Source organism: Zonotrichia albicollis, chromosome 33 (assembly GCF_047830755.1).
Source record: "Zonotrichia albicollis isolate bZonAlb1 chromosome 33, bZonAlb1.hap1, whole genome shotgun sequence".
Taxonomy (NCBI): Eukaryota; Metazoa; Chordata; class Aves; order Passeriformes; family Passerellidae; genus Zonotrichia; species Zonotrichia albicollis.
The window spans coordinates 3,141,215-3,165,253 of NC_133851.1; the positions used below are offsets into that span (position 1 = coordinate 3,141,215).

General features: G+C 66.7%; 1 protein-coding gene across 1 annotated transcript; it reads right to left on the reverse strand.

Annotated features, from left to right (window-relative positions):
• Window positions 1–481: 481 nt before the first annotated feature.
• KIF5A (kinesin family member 5A) lies at window positions 482–23,813 on the reverse strand. Its single transcript, XM_074530604.1, has 20 exons — window positions 23,107–23,813; window positions 20,256–20,343; window positions 19,713–19,786; window positions 19,052–19,156; window positions 18,591–18,639; window positions 17,958–18,013; window positions 17,747–17,834; window positions 16,297–16,421; window positions 14,500–14,604; window positions 12,848–12,996; window positions 9,801–9,949; window positions 8,733–8,926; window positions 8,233–8,309; window positions 7,175–7,373; window positions 5,324–5,470; window positions 4,104–4,292; window positions 2,259–2,376; window positions 1,612–1,679; window positions 1,137–1,246; window positions 482–766 (listed from the first exon to the last, which is right to left on the reverse strand). Exons 1-20 carry the CDS (start codon window positions 23,233–23,235, stop codon window positions 661–663), a joined length of 2,325 nt encoding a protein of 774 aa, XP_074386705.1. The 5' UTR covers window positions 23,236–23,813; the 3' UTR covers window positions 482–660.
• Between the last annotated feature and the right edge of the window lie 226 nt (window positions 23,814–24,039).

Consider the following 24,039-nt stretch of genomic DNA (forward strand, 5'->3'; position numbering starts at 1 on the left):
TGAAGAATGGAGGTGTCCTTCCAAGGTTGGGGGGGGCACTTGAAATCTGGGGGATGTCCGGGGGTCCTGGGGGGATCTGGGGGTCCAGTTTAGGGTCCCAAGGGTGGGTCCTGGGGGCCTTGGGGTTTGGGGTTCCTGGGGTGTCAGCAGGGTTGGGAAGGTGGGCTTGGCGTCCTGTGGTGAGTCCTGGGGGGGGTTTTGGGATTGGGGTCCCCAGGGGAATGTGGGGGGGCCCCGGGAGTTGGGTTGGGGTTCCCAGAGGAATCCCAGGTTTTGGGTTGGGGTCCCGAGGGGAGCCTGAGAGGCCCCGGGGATTGGGTTGGGGTCTGCAGGGGAACCCTGGGAATTGGGCTGAGAAACCCAGGAGTTGGGTTGGGGTCCCCAGGGAAATTCCAGGGAGACCTGGGGGTTGGGGTCCCCAGAAGAATCTCAGGGAGCCCCAGGGTTGGGTCGGGGGTCCCAGGGGAATCCTGGGGGTTGGGTTGGAGTCCCCAAGGGAATCCCAGGAGTTGGGTTGGGGTCCCAGGGGAATCCTGGGGGTTGGGTCGGGGTCCCCAAGGGAATCCCAGGAGTTGGGTTGGGGTCCCAGGGGAATCCTGGGGGTTGGGTCGGGGTCCCAGGGGAGCCCCAGAGGCCCCGGGCCGGGGGTCCCGGGGGGTCTCACGTCAGCTCCTGCAGCCGCGCTGCCTTGGCGCGCTCCTCTGCCCGCAGCGCCTCGTGCTCTGCCCGCAGCCGCTCCAGCTCCAGCTCCAGCTTCTGGTTCTGGCTGCGACGGACACACGGACACGGTCAGGCACGGACAGACACGGGGACAGGGACGGATGGATGGATGGATGGACGGATGGATGGTTGGATGGAAGGATGGATGATGGATGGATGGATGGATGGATGGATGGATGGATGGATGGATGGATGGACGGATGGATGGATGGACGGATGGATGAATGGATGAATGATGGATGGATAATGGATGGATGGATGGATGGATGGATGGATGATGGATGATGGATGGATGGACGGACGGACGGACGGACGGATGGATGGATGGATGGATGGATGGATGGATGGATGGATGATGGATGGATGGACGGATGGGTTCAGGGCCAGGTTCAGGGCTCAGGGCCGGGCTCACTCACTCCCTCAGCTCATCGATGGTTTTCTGCCGCTCGTTGACCTCGTCCCGCAGCCGCGCCAGCTGCTTGTGCTGGGCCTCGCGCTGGCTCTCGAGCTGCAGCTCCAGCGCCGCCTGTGCCCATGGGGCCTCAGCTCGGGCACCCCCCAGGCACCCCCCGGGCACCCCAACATTCCCTGGGCACCCCAGCACCTCCCACCCCAACACCCCCCGGGGACCCCACACCCTACACTCCCAGAGACCCACACACCCAAAACCTCTCAGAGACCCCAACACCCTCCAGGGACCCCCACACATCCCAGCACTCCCCGGGACTCCAAACCCCAACGCGCTTGGGGACCCCACACCCCAGGACCCCAGGGACCCTCACCCACCTCGAGCACATCTCACACACCGTAAGAACCCCCAGCTGTCCCCCCCACACCCTTCAGGGTCCCTGAGCCCCCCCAGGGTGGCTGTGCCCCCCCTGCCCCCCTCACCTTGACCTCATCCGTGTCCTGGGTCTCATCCTGCTCGCGCTGCTTCCGAGCTGCCCCCTGTGCAGCCTCTGCAGGGCCGGGCAGGACAGGGACCCCTCAGCGCCCCCCCGAGCCCCCCTGTGCGCTCCCCCATACTCCCCCAGCCCCCCGTGTTGCCCTGTGCACTCCCTAGAGCCCCAATCCCCTCCATGGCCCCCAGATCCCCCATATTCCCCAAGACCCCCTTTTCCCCCCACCCCTGTGCCCCCCAATCCCCTCCATGGCCCCCAGCCCCCCATACTCTCCCCTCACCCCGAGCCCTCTGTATCACCCCATACTCCCCCAGCCCCCCGTGTCCCCCCATCCCTGTGGCCCCCATCCCCCGACCCCCCCTGTGCCACCCCATTCTCCCCCATACCCTTGAGGCCCTCGAGCCCCCCCAAACTCCCCCCCCACCCCCCCCTCCCCCGTTCCCACCATGCCCCCGACTCCCCCTGACTCCCAAGCCTCCTGCACTGTCAGCAAGCCCCCCGTATCCCCCCCATTGTCCCCGCGCCCCCCGTGCTTCCGCACTGTCCCCAAGCCCCCCACACTCTCCCGTGCCCCCCGCATTGTCCCCAAGCCCCCCGTGCCCCCCCGCAGTGCCCCCGCGCCCCCCGTGCCCCCACCCTGCGCCTGCAGCCTCGCCAGCTCCTCCCCGAGCGCGTCGTGCGCCTCCTCCAGGTGCCGCTTGCGCAGCTCCAGGCTCTGCGCGTACTCGGTCAGCGAGCGGATCTTGGCCTCGTGCTGCAGCGGCACCGGCACCGCCTCAGCCTCGGCCCGGGGGCACCGGCACCCCCGGCCCGCGCGGGCACCCCGCTCCCGGTGCCCACCCCGCTCCCGGTGCCCACCCCGCTCCCGGTGCCCACCCTGCTTCCGGTGTCCACCCTGCTTCCGGTGTCCACCCCGCTCCCCGTGCCCACCCCGCTCCCGGTGCCCACCCTGCTTCCGGTGTCCACCCCGCTCCCGGTGCCCATCCCGCTGCCCGTGCCCACCCCGCTCCCGGTGCCCACCCCGCTCCCGGTGCCCACCCTGCTCCCGGTGTCCACCCCACTCCCGGTGCCCGCCCCGCTCCCGGTGCCCACCCCGCTCCCGGTGCCCATCCCGCTGCCCGTGCCCACTCTGCTCCTGGTGCCACCCTGCTCCTGGTGCCCATCCCGCTCCCGGTGCCCGCCCCACTCCTGGTGCCCGTCCCTCTCCCCGTGCCCACCCCGCTCCCGGTGCCCACCCTGCTCCCGATGCCTACTCCACAGCATCCCCCAACACCCGCGGGGCACCGCCCTGGCAGCCCCCAGCCCCAGGACCGGGTGGCCCCCAACGCTCCCAGGGGCACCTGACCCCGAGAGCCACAGGAATGTCCCCCCAAAATCTCCAGGCCACCCCCAGTGGCACGGCCAGAGCCACCAAACCCCCAGCCCAGGGGAGTCCAACCCCCAGGTCACCAAACCCTGGGTCCCCAAACTCCAGGCTCACTGAACCCTGGGGTCACCAAACCCTTGGACCAATAAATTCTGGTGCCACCAAACCCAGGGCTGAGAAATTCCAGGGTGACCCAACCCCAGCGAAACCAAACTCTGGGGCCACCAAACCCTGGGTCACGGAACACCCAGGCCACCAAACCCTGAAGCCACCAGCATCTGGGTCACAGAACCCCATGGTCACCAAATTCTGGGGACACAAAAGCTTTCAGCTGTCAAACCTCAGAGCCACCAAGCCTTGGTGTCACCAAATCCCAGGGACACAAAACCTTGAGACACCAAATCACAGAGCCACTAAACCTTGGGCCACCAAAACCTGGGTCACAGAGCCCTGGGGCCACCAAATTCTGGGGCCACCAAAGCTTTCAGCTGCCAAACCCTGGAGCTGCCAGACCCTGGTGTCACCAAATCCCAGGGACACAAAACCCTGAGCCACCAAACCCTGGAGCCACCAAATTCTGAGGCCATCAAAACCTGCGTCACAGAACCCCCAGGCCACCAAACTCTGGGGCCACCAAAGCTTTGAGCTGCCAAACCCTGCAGCTGTCAGGCCGTGGTGTCACCAAACCTCAGGGACACAAAACCCTGTGCCACCAGACCCTGAAGCCACCAAATCCTGGAGTCACAGACCTTCAGGCCATCAAATTCTGGGGCCACCAAACTTTGGAGCTGTCAAACCCTGGTGTCACCAGATCCCAGGGACACAAAACCCTGGGCCACCAAACCTGGAGTCACTAAATCTTGTGCCACCAAAACCTGTGTCACAGAACCCCAGGCCACCAAATTCTGGGGACACCAAAGCCTTCAGCTGCCAAACTTTGGAGCTGCCAAACCTTGGAGCTGCCATACCCTGGTGTCACCAAACCCCAGGGACACAAAACCCTGAGCCACCAGATCCTGGGGCCACCAAATCCTGTGCCCCCAAATCCCAGAGACACAAACCCCTGTGCCCCCGGACCCAGAGTCCCCTGCAGTGCCCTGCCCGCCCTGGCACACCTGGGAGATGAGCAGCTGGCACGAGGACAGCTCTCTGCCCGTCACCTCCAGCTTGCGGTGGCACTCCACCTGCAGGTTCTCCAGCTGCCGGCAGCGCTTCACCACCGACTTCACCTCCGACTTGATCTTGCTGATGTAGAGCCGGGCAACGGCGAACTCCTCCTCGATGGCACCGCTCACCTCCACGGGCTGGCACCGCATGGCACGGCAGGGCACAGCGTGGGTATGGCATGGTATGGCATGGCACAGGATAGGCACAGGAATGGCATGGTGTTGGGTATGGCACAGCAGGGCAGCGGGCACAGGAATGGCACAGAATAGATATGGCACAGTGTGGGTATGGCATGGCACAGGAAGGGCACAGTGTGGGTATGGCATGGCACAGCACGGCATGGCATGGCATGGCACGGGAATGGCACAGTGTGAGTATGGCACAGCCTGGCATGGCATGGCACAGGAATGGCACAGCATGGGTATGGCATGGCACAGCATGGCATGTCATGGCACGGCATGTCACAGCATGGGTATGGCATGGCATGGCATGGCAGAGGAACGGCACAGTGTGGGTATGGCATGGCACAGCATGGCACAGGTGTGTACCACGCACAGGTACAGTGTGGAACAGGCACAGCCAGCACACGGATGTGTCACGGCATGGCACTGAATGGTGCAGGCATGCCCCGCACACAGGTGTGGCACGGGGATGGCACACACAGGGCATGGTGTGCACAGTGCAGGGGCATGGTGTGGCGTGGGGATGGTGTGGGCATGGCATGGCATAGGCAGCACAGCCTGGCACGGGGCGGGTGTGACACTCACAGGGGTGTGGTGGCACGGGCATCAGGGGGACATGGAATGGGCACGGAATGGGCCCAGAATGGGCATAGAAGGGACACGGGATGGGCACGACACAGCTGGGTGTGACATGGCACGGCTCTGCCGTGGGCACTGCATGGCACAGGCACAGCGTGGCATAGCATGGCACAGGCATGGCACAGGCATGGCACAGGCATGGCAGGGACACCCCACACGTGGGGAGGGCACAGCAGGGGCACATCCCACAGGGCAAAGACCCCCACCCCTCCCACCCTGTGCCCTCCGTGCCCCTCATGCCCCCTGAGACCCTCAATGCTCCCCATGCCCCCCGATGCCCCCCATGCCCCCCGATGCCCCCGATGCCCCCCATGCCCCTCATGCCCCCGGTGCCCCGGTGCCCTCACCAGTTTGATGTCGCCGCTGCCCACGAGGGCGCTGAGCTCGCTCAGGTCCCTCAGGAGCCCGTTGAGCACCTCGGCCGCGCGGCGCCGCTGCTGCCCCCCGAGCTCCCGCGCCCGCGACAGCTCCGACTCCAGCGACAGCGTGGTGGCCTGCGACAGCGACAGCGACAGTGACAGTGACAGTGACAATGACAGTGACAGTGACAGGGCTGGGCTGGCACCGGGGACAGCGACAGCGACAGGGCTGGGCTGGCACCGTGCACAGCAACAGTGACAGCGACAGTGACAGTGACAGTGACAGTGACAGGGCTGGGCTGGCACCGGGCACAGCGACAGTGACAGTGACAGGGCTGGGCTGGCACCGGGCACAGCAACAGTGACAGCGACAGTGACAGCGACAGTGACAGGGCTGGCTGGCACCGGGCACAGCGACAGTGACAGGGCTGGGCTGGCACCGTGCACAGTGACAGTGACAGGGCTGGCACCGGGCACAGCGACAGTGACAGCGACAGCGACAGGGCTGGCACCGGGCACAGCGACAGTGACAGCGACCAGGGACAGCGGCACCGCCACCCCCCAGGACCCCCAGGCCACCAGAGCACAGCCGGGACATCCTGCGGCACCTCCCGGGCACCCCCGCGCCTGAGCACCCCAACAGTGCCAGGCACCCCCTGTGCCCCCTGTGCCCCTCGCTGCTGTCCCTGACAGACCTGGCAGCCCCTGTGCCCCCTGTGCCCTCTGTGCCCCCCGACAGCCGTGGCACACCCTGTGCCCTCACAGCCAGCACATCCTGTGCCCCAGCTGCCCCTGCCTGAGCCCCCGCTGCCCGGGTACCCACACTGGGCACTCCTAGCACGCCCTGGCACACCCCAGTACCTCCCAGTACCGCCCAGTACCGCCCAGTGCCGCCCATCCTGGCACCCCCAGTGCCCCTCAGGAACCCTGGAACCACCACCCTGCCACCAGCCCTGGCACCCCAAGGTCCCACCCGAGGGGAGCACCCAGCCTGGCACCCCAGTTCAGGGCTGGGTTCCCAGTTTGGGCACTGGTTTGAGGCGGGGGGGAACCCTCTCTTCTGGTCGAGGGGAATCTCATTTTGGGGTGTGGCTTGAGGGGAGGGCGCGCCCCCTGTTTGGGGTCCAGTTTGGGGTTTGGGGGCTCCCCAGCTGAGGCTCCTGTTTTGGGGTGTCCCTGGCTCCCAGCATCCCAGGTTGGGGCTGGGGCAGAGGGTGAGGGCCCCAATGGGCTCCGTGTGGGTTTTCCAGTGGGGTTGTGGCCCCGCAGGCGGTCCTGCCTGTCCCAGTGTCCCCGTGGCTGTCCCGGTGTCCTGCTGTCTGTCCTGCTGTCTGTCCTGGTGACTGTCCCGGTGTCTGTCCCGGTGTCCTGCTGTCTGTCCTGGTGTCCATCCCAGTGTCCCAGGCTGTTCCTGTGTCCCAGTGTCGGTCCCAGTGTCCCAGTGTCGGTCCCGGGCTGTCCCTCTGTCCATCCCGGTGTCCCCCACCTTGGTGTGGACCAGCTCATTGGCCAGCCTCTGGTTGTGCCTCCCGGTGTCCCTAGACCCCTGTCTGTCCCAGTGTCCCAGTGTCTGTCCCGGGCTGTCCCTTTGTCTGTCCCGGTGTCCCAGTGTCCAGTGTCTGTCCCGGTGTCCCTCTGTCTGTCCCCGGTGTCCCCACCTCGGTGCGGGCCAGCTCGTCCGCCAGCCGCCGGTTGTGCCTCCCGGTGTCCCTAGCCCCCTGTCTGTCCCTGTGTCCCTGTGTCCCAGTGTCCCGGTGTCCATTCCAGGCTGTCCCTTTGTCTGTCCCCGGTGTCCCAGTGTCTGTCCCGGTGTCCCAGTGTCCGTCCCGGTGTCCCCACCTCGGTGCGGGCCAGCTCGTCCGCCAGCCGCCGGTTGTGCCTCCCGGTGTCCTCGGCCTCCTGGGCCTTGCGGTCGTAGCTCCGGGCGAGCTCCTCGAGCGCCGCCAGCACCTCGGTGACCTCGGCCCGCGCCGCGCCGTGCTCGGCCCGCAGCGCCGCCAGCTCCCGGCGGGCAGCCTCGCCCCCGCCCCGCGCCGCCCGCCAGCACCTGCCCCGGGCACCGGGCACCGGGTCAGGGCGGGGGGCACGGGGTCATGGGGGGGCACAGGGGGCAGGGTGGGGGGCCCAGAGGGGCCCTGGGGTCATGGTGGGGTCCCAGAGGTCATGGGAGGGTCTCAGGGGTCATGGTGGAGGGTCCCACAGGTCATGGTGGGCATCCCAGGGATCAGAGTGGGGGGCCCAGAGGGTCCCAAGGGTCATGGTGGGAGTTCCAGGGGTCATGGTGGGGGTCCCAAGGATCAGTTTAGGGGTCCCAGAGTCATGGTTGGGTCTCAGGGGTCATGGTGGGCATCCCAAGGGTCATGGTGGGGACACAAGGATCAGAGTGGGAGTCCCACAGGTCATGGTGAGGTCCCAAAAGTCATGGTGGGGTCCCAGGTACAGAGTGGGGGTCCCAGGGAATAGAGCGGGGGTCCAAGGGGTCATGGTGGGGGGCACAGGGGGCAGAGTGGGGGACCCAGGGGTCAGGGTGGGGGTCCCAGAGGTCATGGTGGGGGTCCCAGGGGTCAGGGTGGGGGTCCCAGAGGTCATGGGAGGGTCCCCCAGGAGACCCAGAGGTCCAGGGGGAGAGGCTCAGGGTCCTGGGGGGTTTGAGAGGTCATGGGGGGTCCCAGGGGCCAGTCCCAAAGTGGCAGAGTCAGCCTGGGGACACAACTGGGGGTCCCAGAGGGGTCCCGGGGGGGGTTCCCAGGGGAGGCCTGGGGGGGTCCCGGGGGTCAGAGTTTGGAGGGTCCCAGGCACTGAGGGTGAGGGGCCCAGGGGGGGCTGGGTTGGGGTCCCGGGGGGGTCTCAGGCCCTGGGGGGGTCACACAGAGGGGGTCTCACAGATGGGGGGAGGGGTCCTCACCTCCTCCTGGTCCAGCATTTGCTGCTTGAGCTTCTCCATGATCTGACTCTGCTGGTTGATCTCGTCATCCTGGGGGGACAGGGGGGGTCAGGAGGGGTCAGGGAGAGAGAGGGGTTACCGGGGGGCTGGGGGGAACTGGGGGAAACTGAGGGGAACTGGGAGAACTGCCAGGAGGGAACTGGGGGAACTGCAGGGGGCAACTGGGGGGCACTGGGAGCTGCCAGGGGGAAATTAGGGGGAACTGGGAGGAACTGAGGGGAACTGGAGCGAACTGGGGGAAACTGGGAAGAACTGAGGCGAATTGGGGGGCACTGGGAGCTAACAGGGGGGTCCCAGTCCCCCCATGCTGAGGCTCTGGGGGCTGCTGGGCACACTGGGATGTCCCCAGGTGTCCTGGGGCTCTCAGGGGCGCTGGGGGTCCCTGGCAGGTCTGGGGGGTCCGGGGGGGTCCGAGGGGGTCCAGGGGGTCTCCTCTGGGCCGGGGGTCCCCACCTTGTCGTCCAGCTGCTTGTAGAGCTTGCGGATCTCCTCCTCGTACTTGTGGCGCTCCTCGTCCGAGATGTGGATGACGATGGAGGAGCTGTTGTCGTTCAGGGGGGGCTCCTCGGGGGCGCCCCCCGGGCCCTCGCCCGGCGCCGTGCCCGCCTCGGCCTCGCTCAGCTGCTCGGTCTCGGGCACGGCCTCGCCTGGGGAGGGGGCACGGCCTCAGAGACCCCCTCGAGGGATGGGGTACCCCCGATTTTGGGGTGCCCTTCAGGAGTGAGGTACCCCCGATCTCGGGGTGTCCCAGGGCTGGGGGCAGCCCCGATTTCCGGGTATCTCAGAGGTGGGGTCCCCGTTCCGGATCTCGGGGTGTCCCAGGGGTGAGGGCGCCCCCGAATCTCGGGGTGTCCCCAGGGCTGGGGACCCCCATTCCGGATCTCGGGGTGCCCCAGGGGTTGGGGTCCCCTCCCAGCTCAGCCTCCTTCAATGAAGGACGTGGCCTCGAGGTCTCCACTGGGGGCTTTTGGGGTCCCCTTCCCACATCTGGGGTCCCCCCCCTCCCCAGACTTGGCATCCCCTTCCCACAATTGGGGTCCCTCTCCCTTTGGGGTCCCCCCACATCTCCTGATGGCCCTCCCGGTCCCAGGGTGCCCCCCCATAGGACAGACTGTGCCTCAGTTTCCCCAGCGGGGCTGGGGGCCGGTGGGGTGCCCCGGGGTCTCCCCCAGATGTCGGGCTGTTCCGGCAATCTCGGGGTGCCTCCCCAGCTCTCGGGGTGCCCCAGGGTCCCCCACAGCTCTCGGGGTGCTTCCAGTCTTGGGGTCCACCCCCAGATGTGGGGGTCCTCCCCCAGTTCTCGGGGTCCCCCCAGATCTCTGGATGCCCCCAATCTCAGGATCTCCCCCCAGTCTCGGGGTGCCCCCAATCTCGGGGTGCCACGGAGTGCCCCCAGCTCTTGGGGTGCCCCCCCAGTCTCTGAGTGCCCCCATTTTTGCGGTGCCCCCAGTCTCGGGGTGTCCCCAGTCTCGGTGCCCCCCCATTTTGGGGGTGCTCCCCCCATTTTGGGGGTGCCCTCACCGCTCCGCCAGCGGCTCAGCTCCGCCTCCAGCCGGGCCAGGCTCTCTCTCAGCGCTTTGTTCTTCTCCTTCTCCTTCTCGAATTTCTTCTTCCACTGCTCGGCCGTGAGCTCCAGGTTCACCGAGGCCGTGTTCTTGATGGTCTTGGCCCTGCGGGCACCCCAAAACTGGCACCCCAAAACTGACACCCCAAAACTGACACCCCAAAACTGGCACCCCCAAACTGGCACCCCAAAACTGGCACCCCCAAGCTGGCACCCCAAAACTGGTACCCCCAAATTGGCACCCCCAAACTGGCACCCCCAAGCTGGCACCCCCAAACTGGTACCCCCAAAGTGGCACCCCAAAACTGGTACCCCCAAACTGGCACCCCCAAATTGGCACCCCCAAAGTGGCACCCTCCACTCCTCCTCACCTGGCACCCCGAAACGGACATCCCTGCTCCCGAAACTGGCACCCCGAAACTGGCACCCCCAAACTGGCATCCCAAAACTGGTACCCCAAAACTGGCACCCTCAAACTGGCACGCTCAAGCTGGCACCCCAAAACTGGTACCCCAAAACTGGCACCCTCCACTCCTCCTCACCTGGCACCCCTAAACGGGCATCCCTGCTCCCGAAACTGGCACCCCAAAACTGGCACCCCAAAACTGGCACCCTCAAACTGGTACCCCCAAACTGGCACCCCCAAATTGGCACCCTCAAAGTGTCACCCCAAAACTGGTGCCGCAAAACTGGCACCCCAAATTTGCACTCCCAAACTGGCGCCCCAAAACTGACACCCCCAAATTGGCACCCCCAAACTGGCACCCTCCACTCCTCCTCACCTGGCACCCCGAAACGGGCATCCCTGCTCCCGAAACTGGCACCCCAAAACTGGCACCCCAAAACTGGTACCCCAAAACTGGCACCCCCAAACTGGCACCCCCAAAGTGGCACCCCAAAATTGGTACCCCCAAAGTGGCACCCCCAAAGTGGCACCCCAAACTGGTACCCCAAAACTGGCACCCCAAAACTGGCACCCCCAAATTGGCACCCCCAAAGTGGCACCCCAAAACTGGCACCCGAAATTTGCACTCCCAAAGTGGCACCCCAAAATTGGTACCCCAAAACTGGCACCCCAAAACTGGCAGCCCCAAAGTGGCACCCCAAAACTGGTACCCTCAAACTGGCACCCCCAAATTGGCACCCCAAAACTGGCAGCGTCCACCCCACCCTCATCTGGCACCCCGAAATGGGCACCCCTGCTCCAGAAACTGGCACCCCCAAAACTGGCACCCCAAAACTGGTACCCCAAAACTGGCACCCCCAAATTGGCACCCCCAAATTGGCACTCCCAAACTGGTACCCCAAAAGTGGCACCCCAAAATTGGTACCCCAAAACTGGCACCCCCAGACTGGTGTCCCAAAACTGGTACCCCAAAACTGGCACCCCCAAACTGGCACCCCAAAACTGGCACTCCCAAAGTGGCACCCCCAAAGTGGCACCCCAAAACTGGTACCCCAAAACTGGCACCACCAAACTGGTGCCCCAAAACTGGCACCCCCAAATTGGCACCCCCAAAGTGGCACCCTCCACTCCTCCTCACCTGGCACCCCGAAACGGGCATCCCTGCTCCCGAAACTGGCGCCCCAAAACTGGCACCCCACAACTGGTACCCCAAAACTGGCACCCTCAAACTGGCACCCCCAAAGTGGCACCCCCAAATTGGCACCCCCAAAGTGACACCCTCCTCTCCTCCTCACCTGGCACCCCGAAATGGGCACCCCTGCTCCCGAAACCGGCACCCCCACACTGGTACCCCAAAACTGGCACCCCAAAACTGGCACCCCAAAACTGGCACAGTCCACTCCCCCCTCATCTGGCACCCCCAAACTGGCACCCCCTGCCCCCCTTCACTCCATGGGGGTCGCCTGCCCTCCCTCCCCTCCCAGCTCTGGGGACCCCAGCGCAGCCCCTGGGGGTGCAGGGGGCACTCGGGGTGCACTGGGTGAATTTGGGGTGCACTGGGTGAATTTGGGGTGCGCTGGGGGCACTTGGGGTGCACTGGGTGAATTTGGGGTGCACTGGGTGAATTTGGGGTGCTCTGGGGGCAGTTGGGGGGCACTGGGAGCAGTTGGGGTGCACTGGGGGCAGCCAAGGTGTGGCTGGGACACCATGGGTGAATTTGGGGTGCACTGGGGGCAATCGGGGTGCAGGGGGACAGTGGGGATGCACTGAGGGCAATTGGGGTGTACTGGGGGGACAGTAGGGGTACAGCAGGCGGTGTTGGGGTGCATTGGGTGAAGTTGGGGTGCACTGGGGGCAGTAGGGGTGTGGCTGAGATTCCATGGGTGAATTTGGGGTGTAGCAGGCGCTGTTGGGGTGCACTGTGTGAATTTGGGGTGCAGCAGGAGCTGTTGGGGTGCAGGGGGGCACTTGGGGGGCACTGGGAGCAGTTGAGATGTGGCTGGGACACCATGGGTGAAGCTGGGGTGCACTGGGGGCAATCGAGGTGCACTGAGTGTAGTTGGGGTGCACTGTGTGAATTCGGGGGGCAGCAGGCACTGTCAGGGTGTATTGGGGGCAATTGGGGTGCAATGGTACACTATGGGTGAAGTTGGGGTGCAGCAGGCACGGTTGGGGCGCACTGTGTGAATTTGGGGGGCAGCAGGCACTGTTGGGGTGCACTGTGTGAATTTGGGGTGCACCGGGCGCTGTTGGGGTGCGCTGCCCTCCGTGGGTGCCCCGGGGGGGGTCTCGGGGTGCTCTGGGCAGGAGCGGGGGGCGGTGGCTCCGTGGGGACACCCGGGGGGAGGGGGTGCGGTTGGACACCCCCATTCCGGGGGGCTCAGGGGAACTCGGGGGGCTCGGGGGACACCCCCATTAAAGGGGGCCTCGGGGGGCTCTGGGGGTCTCGGGGGGCTCAGGGGGGCTCGGGGGGCAGTGTTGGGGGCTGCGGTTGGACACCCCCATTCCCCGGGGGCTCAGGGGTCTCGGGGGGGTCTCAGAGGTCTCTGGGGGGGCTCAGGGGGTGGCTCGGGGGTCTCGCCCCCACCCCCGGCGCACCTCTGGCCGAACATGAGCGTGGATTTGGTCTCCTGGTCGTTGTAGCTGGACGGGGAGCAGCAGATGAACATGGTGGTGCGGCAGTTCCCGCCCAGCGAGTCCTGCAGGATCCGCGTCATCTTGCTGTCGCGATAGGGCACGTAGGCCTTCTGCGGGGGGAGGGGCGGCCTCAGCACCGGGACCACCGCGGGGACCGGGGGGACACGGGGGAGGGACACGGGGGACAGCGGGGGGACAGGGGGCTCTGGGGACAGGGGGCAGGGGGCTCGGGTTGGGGACATACGGGGACAGCGGGCTCAGGGGGACACGGGGGGACACGAGGGGACACACACGGGAGTGGGACACGGGGGACAGCGGGGGGACAGGGGACTCGGGGGACAGGGGACTCGGGGGACAGGGGACAGGGGGCTCGGGTTGGGGACATACGGGGACAGCAGGCTCAGGGGGACACGGGGGGGACACGAGGGGACAGGGGAAACACACGGGAGTGGGACACGGGGGACAGCGGGGGCACACGGGGCACACGAGGAAGTGGGACACAGGGGACAGAGGGTGGGCAGGGGGCTCAGGGACAGCCACAAGGGGCAGAGGGCTCGGGGGGACACACACGGGGGACAGCGGGCTCAGGGCTGGGGACAAATGGGGACAGGGGCCTCAGGGGGACACAGCGACACGGGGGGGGCAGGGGCCTCAGGGACACACACGGGAGTGGGGCGCGAGGGACAGCGGGCTCAGGTTGGGGACACGGGGGGGACAGAGAGACACAGGAGGGGCAGGGGGCTCGGGTTGGGGACATATGGGGACAGCGGGCTCAGGGGGACACGGGGGACAAGGGGCTCAGGGGGACTCACGAGAATGGGACACGGGGGACACAAGGAGCATGGGTTGGGAACACACGGCAGGGCAGGGGGCTCAGGGGGACATGGGGGACAGAGAGGCAGGGGGCTCGGGTTGGGGACACACAGGGGGACAGGGTATCAGGGACACGCGGGAGTGGGACACGGGGGGCAGCGGGCAGGGGGCTCAGGGACAGACACGGGGGTCTCGATAAGGGACAGCGAGGGGGCTCAGGGGGACACGGGGGGACGCACGGGAGTGGGACACGGGGGGACAAAGGGCTCGGGGGAATACGGGAGGACATGGGAGGAGCAGGGGGCTCAGGAGGACACGGGGGACAGAAGGACGGGGGGCGGGGTTGGGGACATAGGGGGACAGCGGGCTCAAGGACACACACGGGGGACAAGGGGCGCGGGTTGGGGACAAACAGGGGACAAGGGGCTCAGGGGGACACATGGGAGTGGGACGGGGGGAACAAGGGTCTCGGGTTGGGCAGACATGGGGGACAGAGAGACACACGGGGGACAGGGGACACACGCAGGGGGGACAGGGGCTCGGGTTGGCGACACAGGGGGGTCGGGGGGTGTCCCCCTCCCAGAACCCCTGCAGGGGCCTCAGCAGGGTGGGACACACTGGGGGGGGGGCTTAGGGGGGTCTCCCCCACCCCAGGACCCCCGAGGGGGCTCAGCAGGAGCGCCCCTTCCCCAGATCCGAGGGGGAAAGGATGGGGGGGCTGGGCAAGGCTCTCCCAGGACCCCCGGGCTGGGGGACCCCTGGGGGGCTCGGTGGGGCTCAGGGGGCTCCGGGGGTCTCACCGTGCCCTCGGCCAGCGCAGAGATGACGTTGCCCAGCGCCGACAGGGATTTGTTGATGTTTTTGGCCTCGTCCAGCACGGCCCCCTCAGCGCCCGTCTTGCTCACCTGGGAAATGGGGGGGGGGGGGTGGCTCAGGGACCCCCCGTGTGCCCCCCACCCCAGGGACCCCTTACAGGGATGGCCCCAGAGCCCAAGCCAAGGGTCCCACCAGGCAGGAGACCCCCCCAGTGCCAACACCCCGCACCCAGAGACCCCCACCCTGACTGACCGTCCTGAAACTCCAATGGCCCCAAACCCCAAAAATCCCAAACCCCAACAGCCACAAAAACCTCAATGGCCCCAAAACGCAAAAACTTCAAACCCCAATGGCCCCAAGCTGCAACAGCCTCAAACCCCAATGGCCACAACCCCTAAAAACCCGAAATCCCATTGACCCCAAACCCCAATGGCCCCAAACCCCAAAAACTCCAAACCCCAATGGCCCCAAAAAACCACAATGTCCCCAAAAAACCTCAATGGCCACAACCCCCAAAAACCCCAAACCCCAACAGCCCCAAAAAACCCCAATGGCCCCAAAAATCCCACTGACCCCAAACCCCAATGGCCCCAAAAATGGCCCCAACAGCCCCAAAAGCCCCACTGACCCCCAAACCCCAACCCGAAGAACCCAAATGGCCCAAAAATGGCCCCCAAAAAACCCCAATGGCCCCAAACCCCAACGGCCCTAAAAAAATCCATTGAGCCCCAAAAATGGCCCCAATGGCCCCCCAAAACCCACTGTCTCCCCAAGACCCCCACTCTCCCAGTGTCCCACAGAGCACCCAAGTCCCCCCAAGCCCCCCCAGGCTGCCCCAGGCCCCCACCCTCCAATTACCCCCCAAACCCCAATATCCCCCCAAACTCCATGGACTCCTGCAAAATGTTCTCACCCCCCCAGTGCCCCCCAAAATGTCATGAACGCCCCCAAGCTCCACCCTCCGGGGGGGACACCCCCACAGTGCCCCCCCAGTGCCCCCTCACTGCCCCAGTCCATCCCCCCTTCCCTCTGCACCCCTGGCTCTGCATTTCTGCAGCTCTGGGGTCCCCCCACATTTGAGGTGCCTCCACATTTGGGGTGCCCCACTTTTGAGGTGCCCCCCACTTTGGAAGCCCCGCATTTGGTTTTCCCCCACCCCTGGGGTGCCCCCGCCTTTGGGGTCCCAACATTTGGGGTACCCCATCTTTGGGGTGCCCCCACCCCTGGTGCCCTCACATTTGGAGTCCACCCACCCCTGGGGTCTCCCAGCCCTGAGGTCCCCCAAATTTGAGGCCCCCACCTTTGGGGTGCCCACTTTTGGCTCCCCCTACATTTGAGGTGTCCTCTTTTGGGGTGCCCCACTTTTGGAGTCCCCCACATTTTGTTCCCTCCCCTTTGGGGTGCCCCACTTTTGGGGTGCCCCCAGCCCTGGCGTGCCCCACTTTTGGGGTCCCCCAGCCCTGAGGTCCCCCACATTTGGGGTACCCCACCTTTGGGGTGCCCACACATTTGGGGTCCCGGCCCCTGGGGACCCCCATCTTCTCACTCTCCCCACATTTGGTGTCCCTACCCCTGGTGTCCCCCCTTTTTGGGGTGCCCCCACTTTTGGGGTCCCTCCCACCTTTGGAGTGCCCCCACTTTTGGGGTCCCCCACTTTTTGGGTTCTCACATTTGGGGTGCCTCCTTTTGGGGTGCCTCCACCTTTGGGGTGCCCTCCCTTTGGGTTCCCCACCTTTGGGGTCCCCTCCTACTTTTGGGGTTCCCATTTTTGGTGCCCCCACCTTCTCGCTGCCCGCCAGGTCCACCAGGTAGAGTTTCCCGCTCAGTTTCTGCTCGGTCTCCACGTTCTCCTGCTTGATGTGGATGAGGAAGATGCTGTGGCTGCGGGAGCTGTGCTCGTTCATGTCTGCGGGCACAGGGGGCACGGGTGTGGGCACGGGGCTGGCACTGCACCTCAAAAACGGCACCGAGCCGAGCACTGCACCCCGAAACAGCTCTGGGACCCCGCAGTGCCCCCCTGCACCCCAAACGGACACCGAGATCTGTGCTCGTTCATGTCTGCGAGCACAGGGGGCACGGGTGTGGGCACCGGGGCTGGCACTGCACCCCAGAACGGGCACCGGGACCCCGCAGTGCCGCCCTGCACCATCCAGGGACCCCGCAGTGTCCCCCTGCACCCCATGCCCCCCATGTTCCTCCATATCCCTCCATGTCCCCCATGTCCTCAGTGTCCCCTATATCCCCCATGATGTCCCCCCATGCCCCCATGATGTCCCCGTGCCCCCCCAGTGTCCCTGGTGTCCCCAGTGTCCCCATGCCCCCATGTCCCCCATGTCCCCCGTGTCCCTCCATGCACCCATGCCTCCCGTGCCCCCAGTGTCCCCATGTCCCCCTATGTCCCCAGTGTCCTCAGTGTCCCCATGTCCCCATGTCCCCCCATGTCCCCAGTGTCCTCATGCCCCACCATGTCCCCCTTGTCCCTCCGCTGTCCGCGTGTCCTCATATCCCCAGTGTCCCCATGTCCCCAGTGTCCCTGCATGTCCCCATCCCCCCATATCCCCCCATATCTCCATGTCCCCCTTGTCCCTCCCCTGTCCCCATGTCCCCCTATCCCCAGTGCCCCTCATGTCCCCCATGCCCCCTATGTCCCCCCTGTGCCCTCCATGCCCTCAGTGTCCCCTGTATCCCTCAATGTCCCCCATGATGTCCCCATGTCCCTGCGTCCTCGCAGTGTCCCTGGTGTCCCCAGTGTCCCCCATATCCCTCCATGTCCCCCATGTCCCCCTGCCTCCCCTGCCCCCCATGTCCCCGTTGTCCATCCCCTGTCCCATGCCCCCCACGTCCCCAATGTCCTCGGTGTCCCCATGTCCCCCCATGTCGCCATATCCCCCCATGCTCTCCAGTGTCCCCCATGTCCCTAATGTCCCCATATCCCCCATGTCCCCAGTGTCCCCAGTGTCCCCCCATGTCCGCCCTGTCTTCAGTGTCCCCATATCCCCCACGATGTCCCCATGTCTCTTCACAACCCCAGTGCCCCCATGTCCCCCACGCCCCCCCCACTCCCACCGTGTCCTCCCAGTGTCCCCTGGTGTCGCTCACTGGTGACAGCCATGGATGTCCCAGTTCCACCCCGTGTACCCCCTGTGTGTGCCCCAATTTCCCCTGTGCCCCCGTACCCCAATTTCCCCTGTGCCCCCCATTGTCCCCCCCGGTGTCCCCGGTGTCGCTCACTGGTGACAGCCACGTGCCGGTTGGATTTCCCCTCATCGATCACATCCAGGATCTCCTCGGGGCTGGACACGAAGCGCTCGGTGCAGCCCTGGGGGGGATTGGGGGTGACCGGGGGGGCTCGGGGAGACCCCAGCCCATCCCCCACCCCCGGAGGGACCCCCGCCCCTCTCCCCTCCCCGGAGTGTCCCCCCAGGACCCCTCCCCACCTCACCTTGACATAGGGGACCCGGTTCTTGTCCTCGTGCACCGACAGGTTGGTCTTGGTCACTGGGAGGACACGGGGGGGGAGTGTCACAAAGTGCTCCCAGTAACCTCCCAGTGCTTCCCAGTGCCTCCAGTAACCTCCCAGTAACCTCCCAGTTCTCCCAGTAACCACCCAGTGCTCCCAGTAACCTCCCAGTGCTTCCCAGTAACCACCCAGTGCTCCCAGTAACCACCCAGTAACCTCCCAGTGCTTCCCAGTGCCTCCCAGTGTCTCCCAGTAATCTCCCAGTGCTCCCAGTAACCTCCCAGTGCTTCCCGGCGCTTCCCAGTAACCACCCAGTAACCTCCCAGTGCTTCCCAGTGCCTCCAGTAACCACCCAGTAACCTCCCAGTGCTTCCCAGTGCCTCCAGTAACCTCCCAGTGCTTCCCAGTGCTTCCCAGTAACCACCCAGTGCCTCCCAGTAACCACCCAGTAACCTCCCAGTGCTTCCCAGTGCCTCCAGTAACCTCCCAGTGCTCCCAGTAACCACTCAGTGCCTCTCAGTGCTTCCCAGTAACAACCCAGTGCTCCCTGTAACCTCCCAGTGCTCCCAGTAACCACCCAGTAACCTCCCAGTCCCCCCAGTGCCCCTCACTCACTGTCCAGCAGGTCCCGGATCTTGTCCAGATAAATCTCAAAGTAGGAAACCTGGGGGGGGGGGGGGAGAGGGTGGGGGTTGGGGGGCAGAGCGGGCCGATCCCACAGTGCCCCCCACAGTGCCCCCCAGTACCCCTCAATGCTCCCAGTGCCCCCTCCAGTGCTCCCCAGTGCCCCCACAGTGCCCTCAGTGCCCCCACAGTGCCCCCCAGCTCTCCCAATGCCCCTCCAGTGCTCCCAGTGCTCTCCCAGTGTCCCTCCAGTGCATCCCCAATACTCCCAGTGCCCCCACAGTGGCCCCACAGTGCCCTCAGTGCCCCCAGTGCCCCCCCCAATGCTCCCAGTGCCCCCCCAGTGCTCCCAGTGCTCTGCCCGACGCCTCCCAGTGCCCCCCCCCAGCAATTCCCAGTGCTCCCAGTGCCCTCAGTACCCCCAATGACCCCACCGTGCCCCCCGTGCCCACCTTGATGTGGAACTCCAGGTTCTCGTCCATGGCGTAGATGTGGTTGAAGATGTCGCGGGCGATGCGGGGGATGATCCCCATCTGCTGCGGGTCGTGCAGCTTCCCCTGGGGGGGGCGGGGGGCTCTGAGACCCCCGGAGGGAGCCAGAGCTCCCCCAGTGCCCCCCCAAAACCCCACCAGGGACCCCCAAAGCCCCCAGTGCTCCCAATGCCCCCCAAATTCCACCAGGGCCCCCCCAGTGCCCCCCCAAAACCCCTCCAGGGATCCCCAAAGCCCCCAGTGCTCCCAATGCCTCCCAAACTCCACCAGCCCCCCCCCAGTGCCCCCCAAAACCCCACCAGGGACCCCCAAAGCCCCCAGTGCTCCCAATGCCCCCCAAATTCCACCAGGGCCCCCCCAGTGCCCCCCAAAACCCCACCAGGGACCCCCAAAGCCCCCAGTGCTCCCAATGCCTCCCAAACTCCACCAGGGCCCCCCCAGTGCCCCCCAAAACCCCCGGTGCTCCTCAAAGTCTCCCAGGGCTCCTCGTGCCCCCCCCCTCAGTGCTTCCAGTGCCATCAGTGCCCCCGGTGTCCCCAATGCCCCCCAAACCCCCCAGTGCCCCTCACACCCCTCCGTGCCCCCCGAAAGCCCCCCCCCCAGTTCCCCCAGTGCCCCCCACCTCCATGGTGTGGGTCTTGCCCGACGATGTCTGTCCGTAAGCGAAGATGGTGCCGTTGTACCCGGCCAGCACATCTGGGGGGGAGAGAGGGGATTGGGGACCCCCGGGACCCCCAAACACTCCCCAGAACCCCCAAACATCCCCGGGACACTCAAACACCGCGCTGTCCCCGCGCTGTCCCACCCAGGGCAGTCCCCAAGTTGTCCCTCGTGTCCCCGCGCTCCCCATGGGCTGTCCCCGCGCTGTCCCCATGCTCTCCCTGCTTTGTCCCCAGACTGTCCCCGGGCTGTCCCAGGCTGTCCCAGGCTGTCCCACCCACGCTGTCCCCGTGCTCTCCCCCCTCTGTCCCCGCGCTGTCCCAGGATGTCCCACCCAGGTTGTCCCCAGACCGTCCCCAGCTGTCCCCGCTGTTCCCAGGCTCTCCCCGGGCTCTCCCCACTCTGTCCCCAGGCTGTCCCACCCAGGGCTGTCCCCAGACTGTCCCCACGCTGTCCCCGGTCCCTTGTGTCCCCAGCTGTCCCCGCTGTCCCCACTGTCGCTCACCCTTGACGATCTGCATGGCACACGCGTGGTACACCTGCTCCTGCGTGGTGTTCGGGGGGAACACGCGGTCGAACACGTACGGCTTGCCCTGGGGTGGGGGGGGGACAGGGGACAAACATGGGGTCACCGGGCCGAGAAACCCCCCCGAGACACGGGGGGCACCGGGCAGAGAGACCCCGGCACAGACAGGGGGGGCACCGGGCAGAGAGACCCCGGCACAGACACGGGGGGCACCGGCCCAAGACCCCCCTGTATCATCCACAGGGACCCCCCCGAGGCTCTGGGGACTGGCGCAGCCTCAGGGCCCTTCAGGGGGTCCCGATAAGGGAAGGGGACCTGGGGGGTCTCATTCTGTACCACCGGTACCCCCCCTGAACCCTCCATTCAGGGACCCAGCCCCTACACACCCCCCGGCCAAGGATATCCGCACAGAGAGATCCCCCCCAAATCCTCTCACAGACCTCCAGAACCTTCCAGACTTCCCCATGGACCCCCATAACTCCCCATAGACCCCACAGACCCCTGGGCCCCCCACAGACCCCCAAAACTCTCCAGACTACCCCATAACTCCCCCCAGACCCCCACAGACCCCCCACAGCCCCACAAACCCCCAAGGACCCCTCAGCCTCCTCACAGACCCCCTAGCCCCCCTCACACCACCACAGAACAGTCAGCCCCCCACAGACCCCCAGAGGCCCCTCTAGGGACCCCAGCCACCCTACAGACCCCCCAGCCCTCCATAGACCCCTACAGACCACCACAGACCCCCATGGGTGCCCAATCCCCCAAAGACCCCCATGGGAACCTCAGCCACCCTGCAGACCCCCCAGCCCTCCATAGCCCCCCCCGACCCCCAGGGACCCTCACAGCCCCCATAAAAGCTGTGGTTTGTCAGAGCCCCCAGAGACCCCCAAAGACCCCCAATGGCCCCCAGCGACCCCACAGACCCCCCCAGAGCCCCCCATAGACAGTCAGACACCCCCAGACCCCCCTACAAGTCCAGAGACCCCCGGAGACCCCCCCTGAACACTCCAACTCCGGGAGCTGTCCAGGCCCCGGTGCTGAGCCGGGACGAGGGGACAGACGGACATGGGGACAGACGGACACACGGACACGGGGACATGGAGATACACGGACACACGGACACGGGGACACACGGCCACAAGGCCATGGGGACAGACAGACATGGGGACACACGGCCATGGGGACACACGGCCATAGGGACACACGGCCATGGGGACAAACGGCCATGGGGACAAACGGGCACGGGACAGGTGGACACGGGGACACAGGGCCATGGGGACACAGGGACACACGGCCATGGGGACAAACGGACACAGGGCCATGGGGACACACGGCCATGGGGACAAACGGGCACGGGGACAGACGGACACAGGGACACACGGGGGCCTCGCGGGCTCGGGCGCAGCCGGTGCCAGCACCCCCTCGCCCCAGCTCCCCCCGGCCCCCCGGGGCCCCGCAGCCGCCGCAGCTCCGCGGCCCCGCCCGCCGCCGGTCACGCACCCCCCCCGTACCCCCCGCACCCCCATCCTCCCCTGCCCCGCACCCCCATCCCAGCGCCCCCCGGCCCTGCCCCGCAGCCCCGACCCGCAGCGCCAACCCCGCAACTCCCCCCGCACCCGCAGCCCCGCAACCCCCGCACTGCGCCGGCACCGCCGCACCGACACAGCCCCGTGCGGACAGACCCCCTCCCGCATCCACCGACACCCCCGTGCATGAACCCCCCATCCACAGACCCCCCGTGCATGAACCCCACATTCACGGACACCCCCGTGCATGAACCCCCCATCCACACACCCCCCCATGCATGAACCCCCCATCCACAGACCCCCCACCCCATCCACCGACACCCCCGTGCATGAACCCCCCATCCACAGACCCCCCACCCCATCCACGGACACTCCCATGCATGAACCCCCAGCACCCACGGACCCCCCCCGCATCCAAGGAACCCCCATCTACAGACCACCCGCACCCACGGACCCCCCCATCTATGGACCCCCCCCCAATCCACGGACTTCACATCCACTGCCCCCCCCAGCACCCACGGACACCCCCCACACCCACGGGCCCCTCCTGCACCCACGGACACCCCCATTTAAGGACCCCCATCCGCGGACAACCCCCCCCCCCCCATTTACGGAGCCCCCCCCGCGCCCCCACTCCGTTGTCCCCACGGGACCGTCTCTTCCGCCCCCACAGACCCCTCAGACATGGGGGGGCCGTTATGGGGTGCCGATATTTTGGGGGTGCCGATATTTTGGAGGTGCCGATATTTTGGGGGTCTCCTTCCCCCCTCCAGGATGAGCCCCTAACAAAGGGCAGGGCCTCAGCGCGGGGGGAGGCGGAGGGGGTCTGCGGCATCACCCCCCCCCCCCCCACCGGCGCTGCTTTGGGGCCCCCCCGGGAGATCAGGGCGTGTCCGCTCCATGTAAACACCGCCCCCCCCGCACTGGGCAAACTGGGAGCGCCCCAACCCCCGCACTGGGCAAACTGGGAATGACCCCCACCGGTACTGGGCAAACTGGGAGTGCCCCTCCTCTGCACTGGGCAAACTGGGAGCGCCCCAACCCCCGCATTGGGCAAACTGGGAGCGCCCCAACCCCCGCACTGGGCAAACTGGGAGTGCCCCCCCCACCGGCACTGGGCAAACTGGGAGCGCCGGGAGCCTCGGAAATGGGGGGGGGGGGCCATGGGGAGGGTCCCGGGGGGCAGCGGCCACACCCAGCAGCTTTCCCCCCCACCCCCCCCAGAACAGGATCTGCCCCCCCCCACAAATGACAGCGCCCCCCAAGTTGGGGTCCCCGCCCCTGCCCCCCCCGTGACTCACCCCCAGCACGACGCTGTCGTCCCCCTGGAACACGGGCAGGAATTTGTCCCCCCGCAGGATCTCGGCCTGGTTGAGCGGCCGGAAGCGGCACAGGACCTTGATGCTGCACTCGGAGCTGGGCTCGGCCATGCCGGGGCTCGGGGGGCTTCCACACGGGGGGACTCGGGCCGGGGGGGTCACCCGGGGCGCTGCTCACAGCCTAAGGGACAGCGGGCACCGGCGGGCACGGCGGCACCCGGGGGTGCTGAGCGGGACCCGGGGGTGCGGGGTGCTGCTCGGGGATGCTGGATGCTGCCCGGGTGGTACCCAGGGATGCAGGATGCTGCTCAGGGAGAGACGCCGGGTGGTACCCAAGGGCTTGAGATGCTGCTCAGTGATGCAGGATGCTGACCAAGGATGCAGGATGCTGCCCGGGTGGTACCCAGGGATGCAGGATGCTGCTCGGGTGGTACTCAAGGATGCAGGATGCTGCCCAAGGATGCAGGATGCTGCCCAGCACTGCAGGATGTTGTTCAGGGGTGGTACCCAATGATGCAGGATGCTGCTCAGGGATGCAGGATGCCGCTCAGCACTGCAGGGTGGTACCCAGGGATGCAGGATGCTGCTCAGGGATGCGGCTCGGGGGCTGCAGGATGCGGGAGGCGGCGCCGGGCGGGGCTGACGCTCCGCAGCTGCCGCTGTCGCCGCTCCTGTGACCGCTGCTGTCGCCACTGCAGCCCCGGCACCGGCGGGTGGGGGGGGGGGCGCCCCCCCGCGCCCCCTCCCCCGCCTTAAGGTGGAGCCGCCCGCGGCTCTTAAGGTGGCCGGGACTGAGGGGGGGCGCGATGGACCCCCCCAAAGTGCTGATTCACGGCGTGGGGGGGGCAGGACGGGACCCTAGGGTGCGGTTGGGGAGGGGGAGCTGGGCCAGCCCCCCCCCGGCCTCCCTGCTCT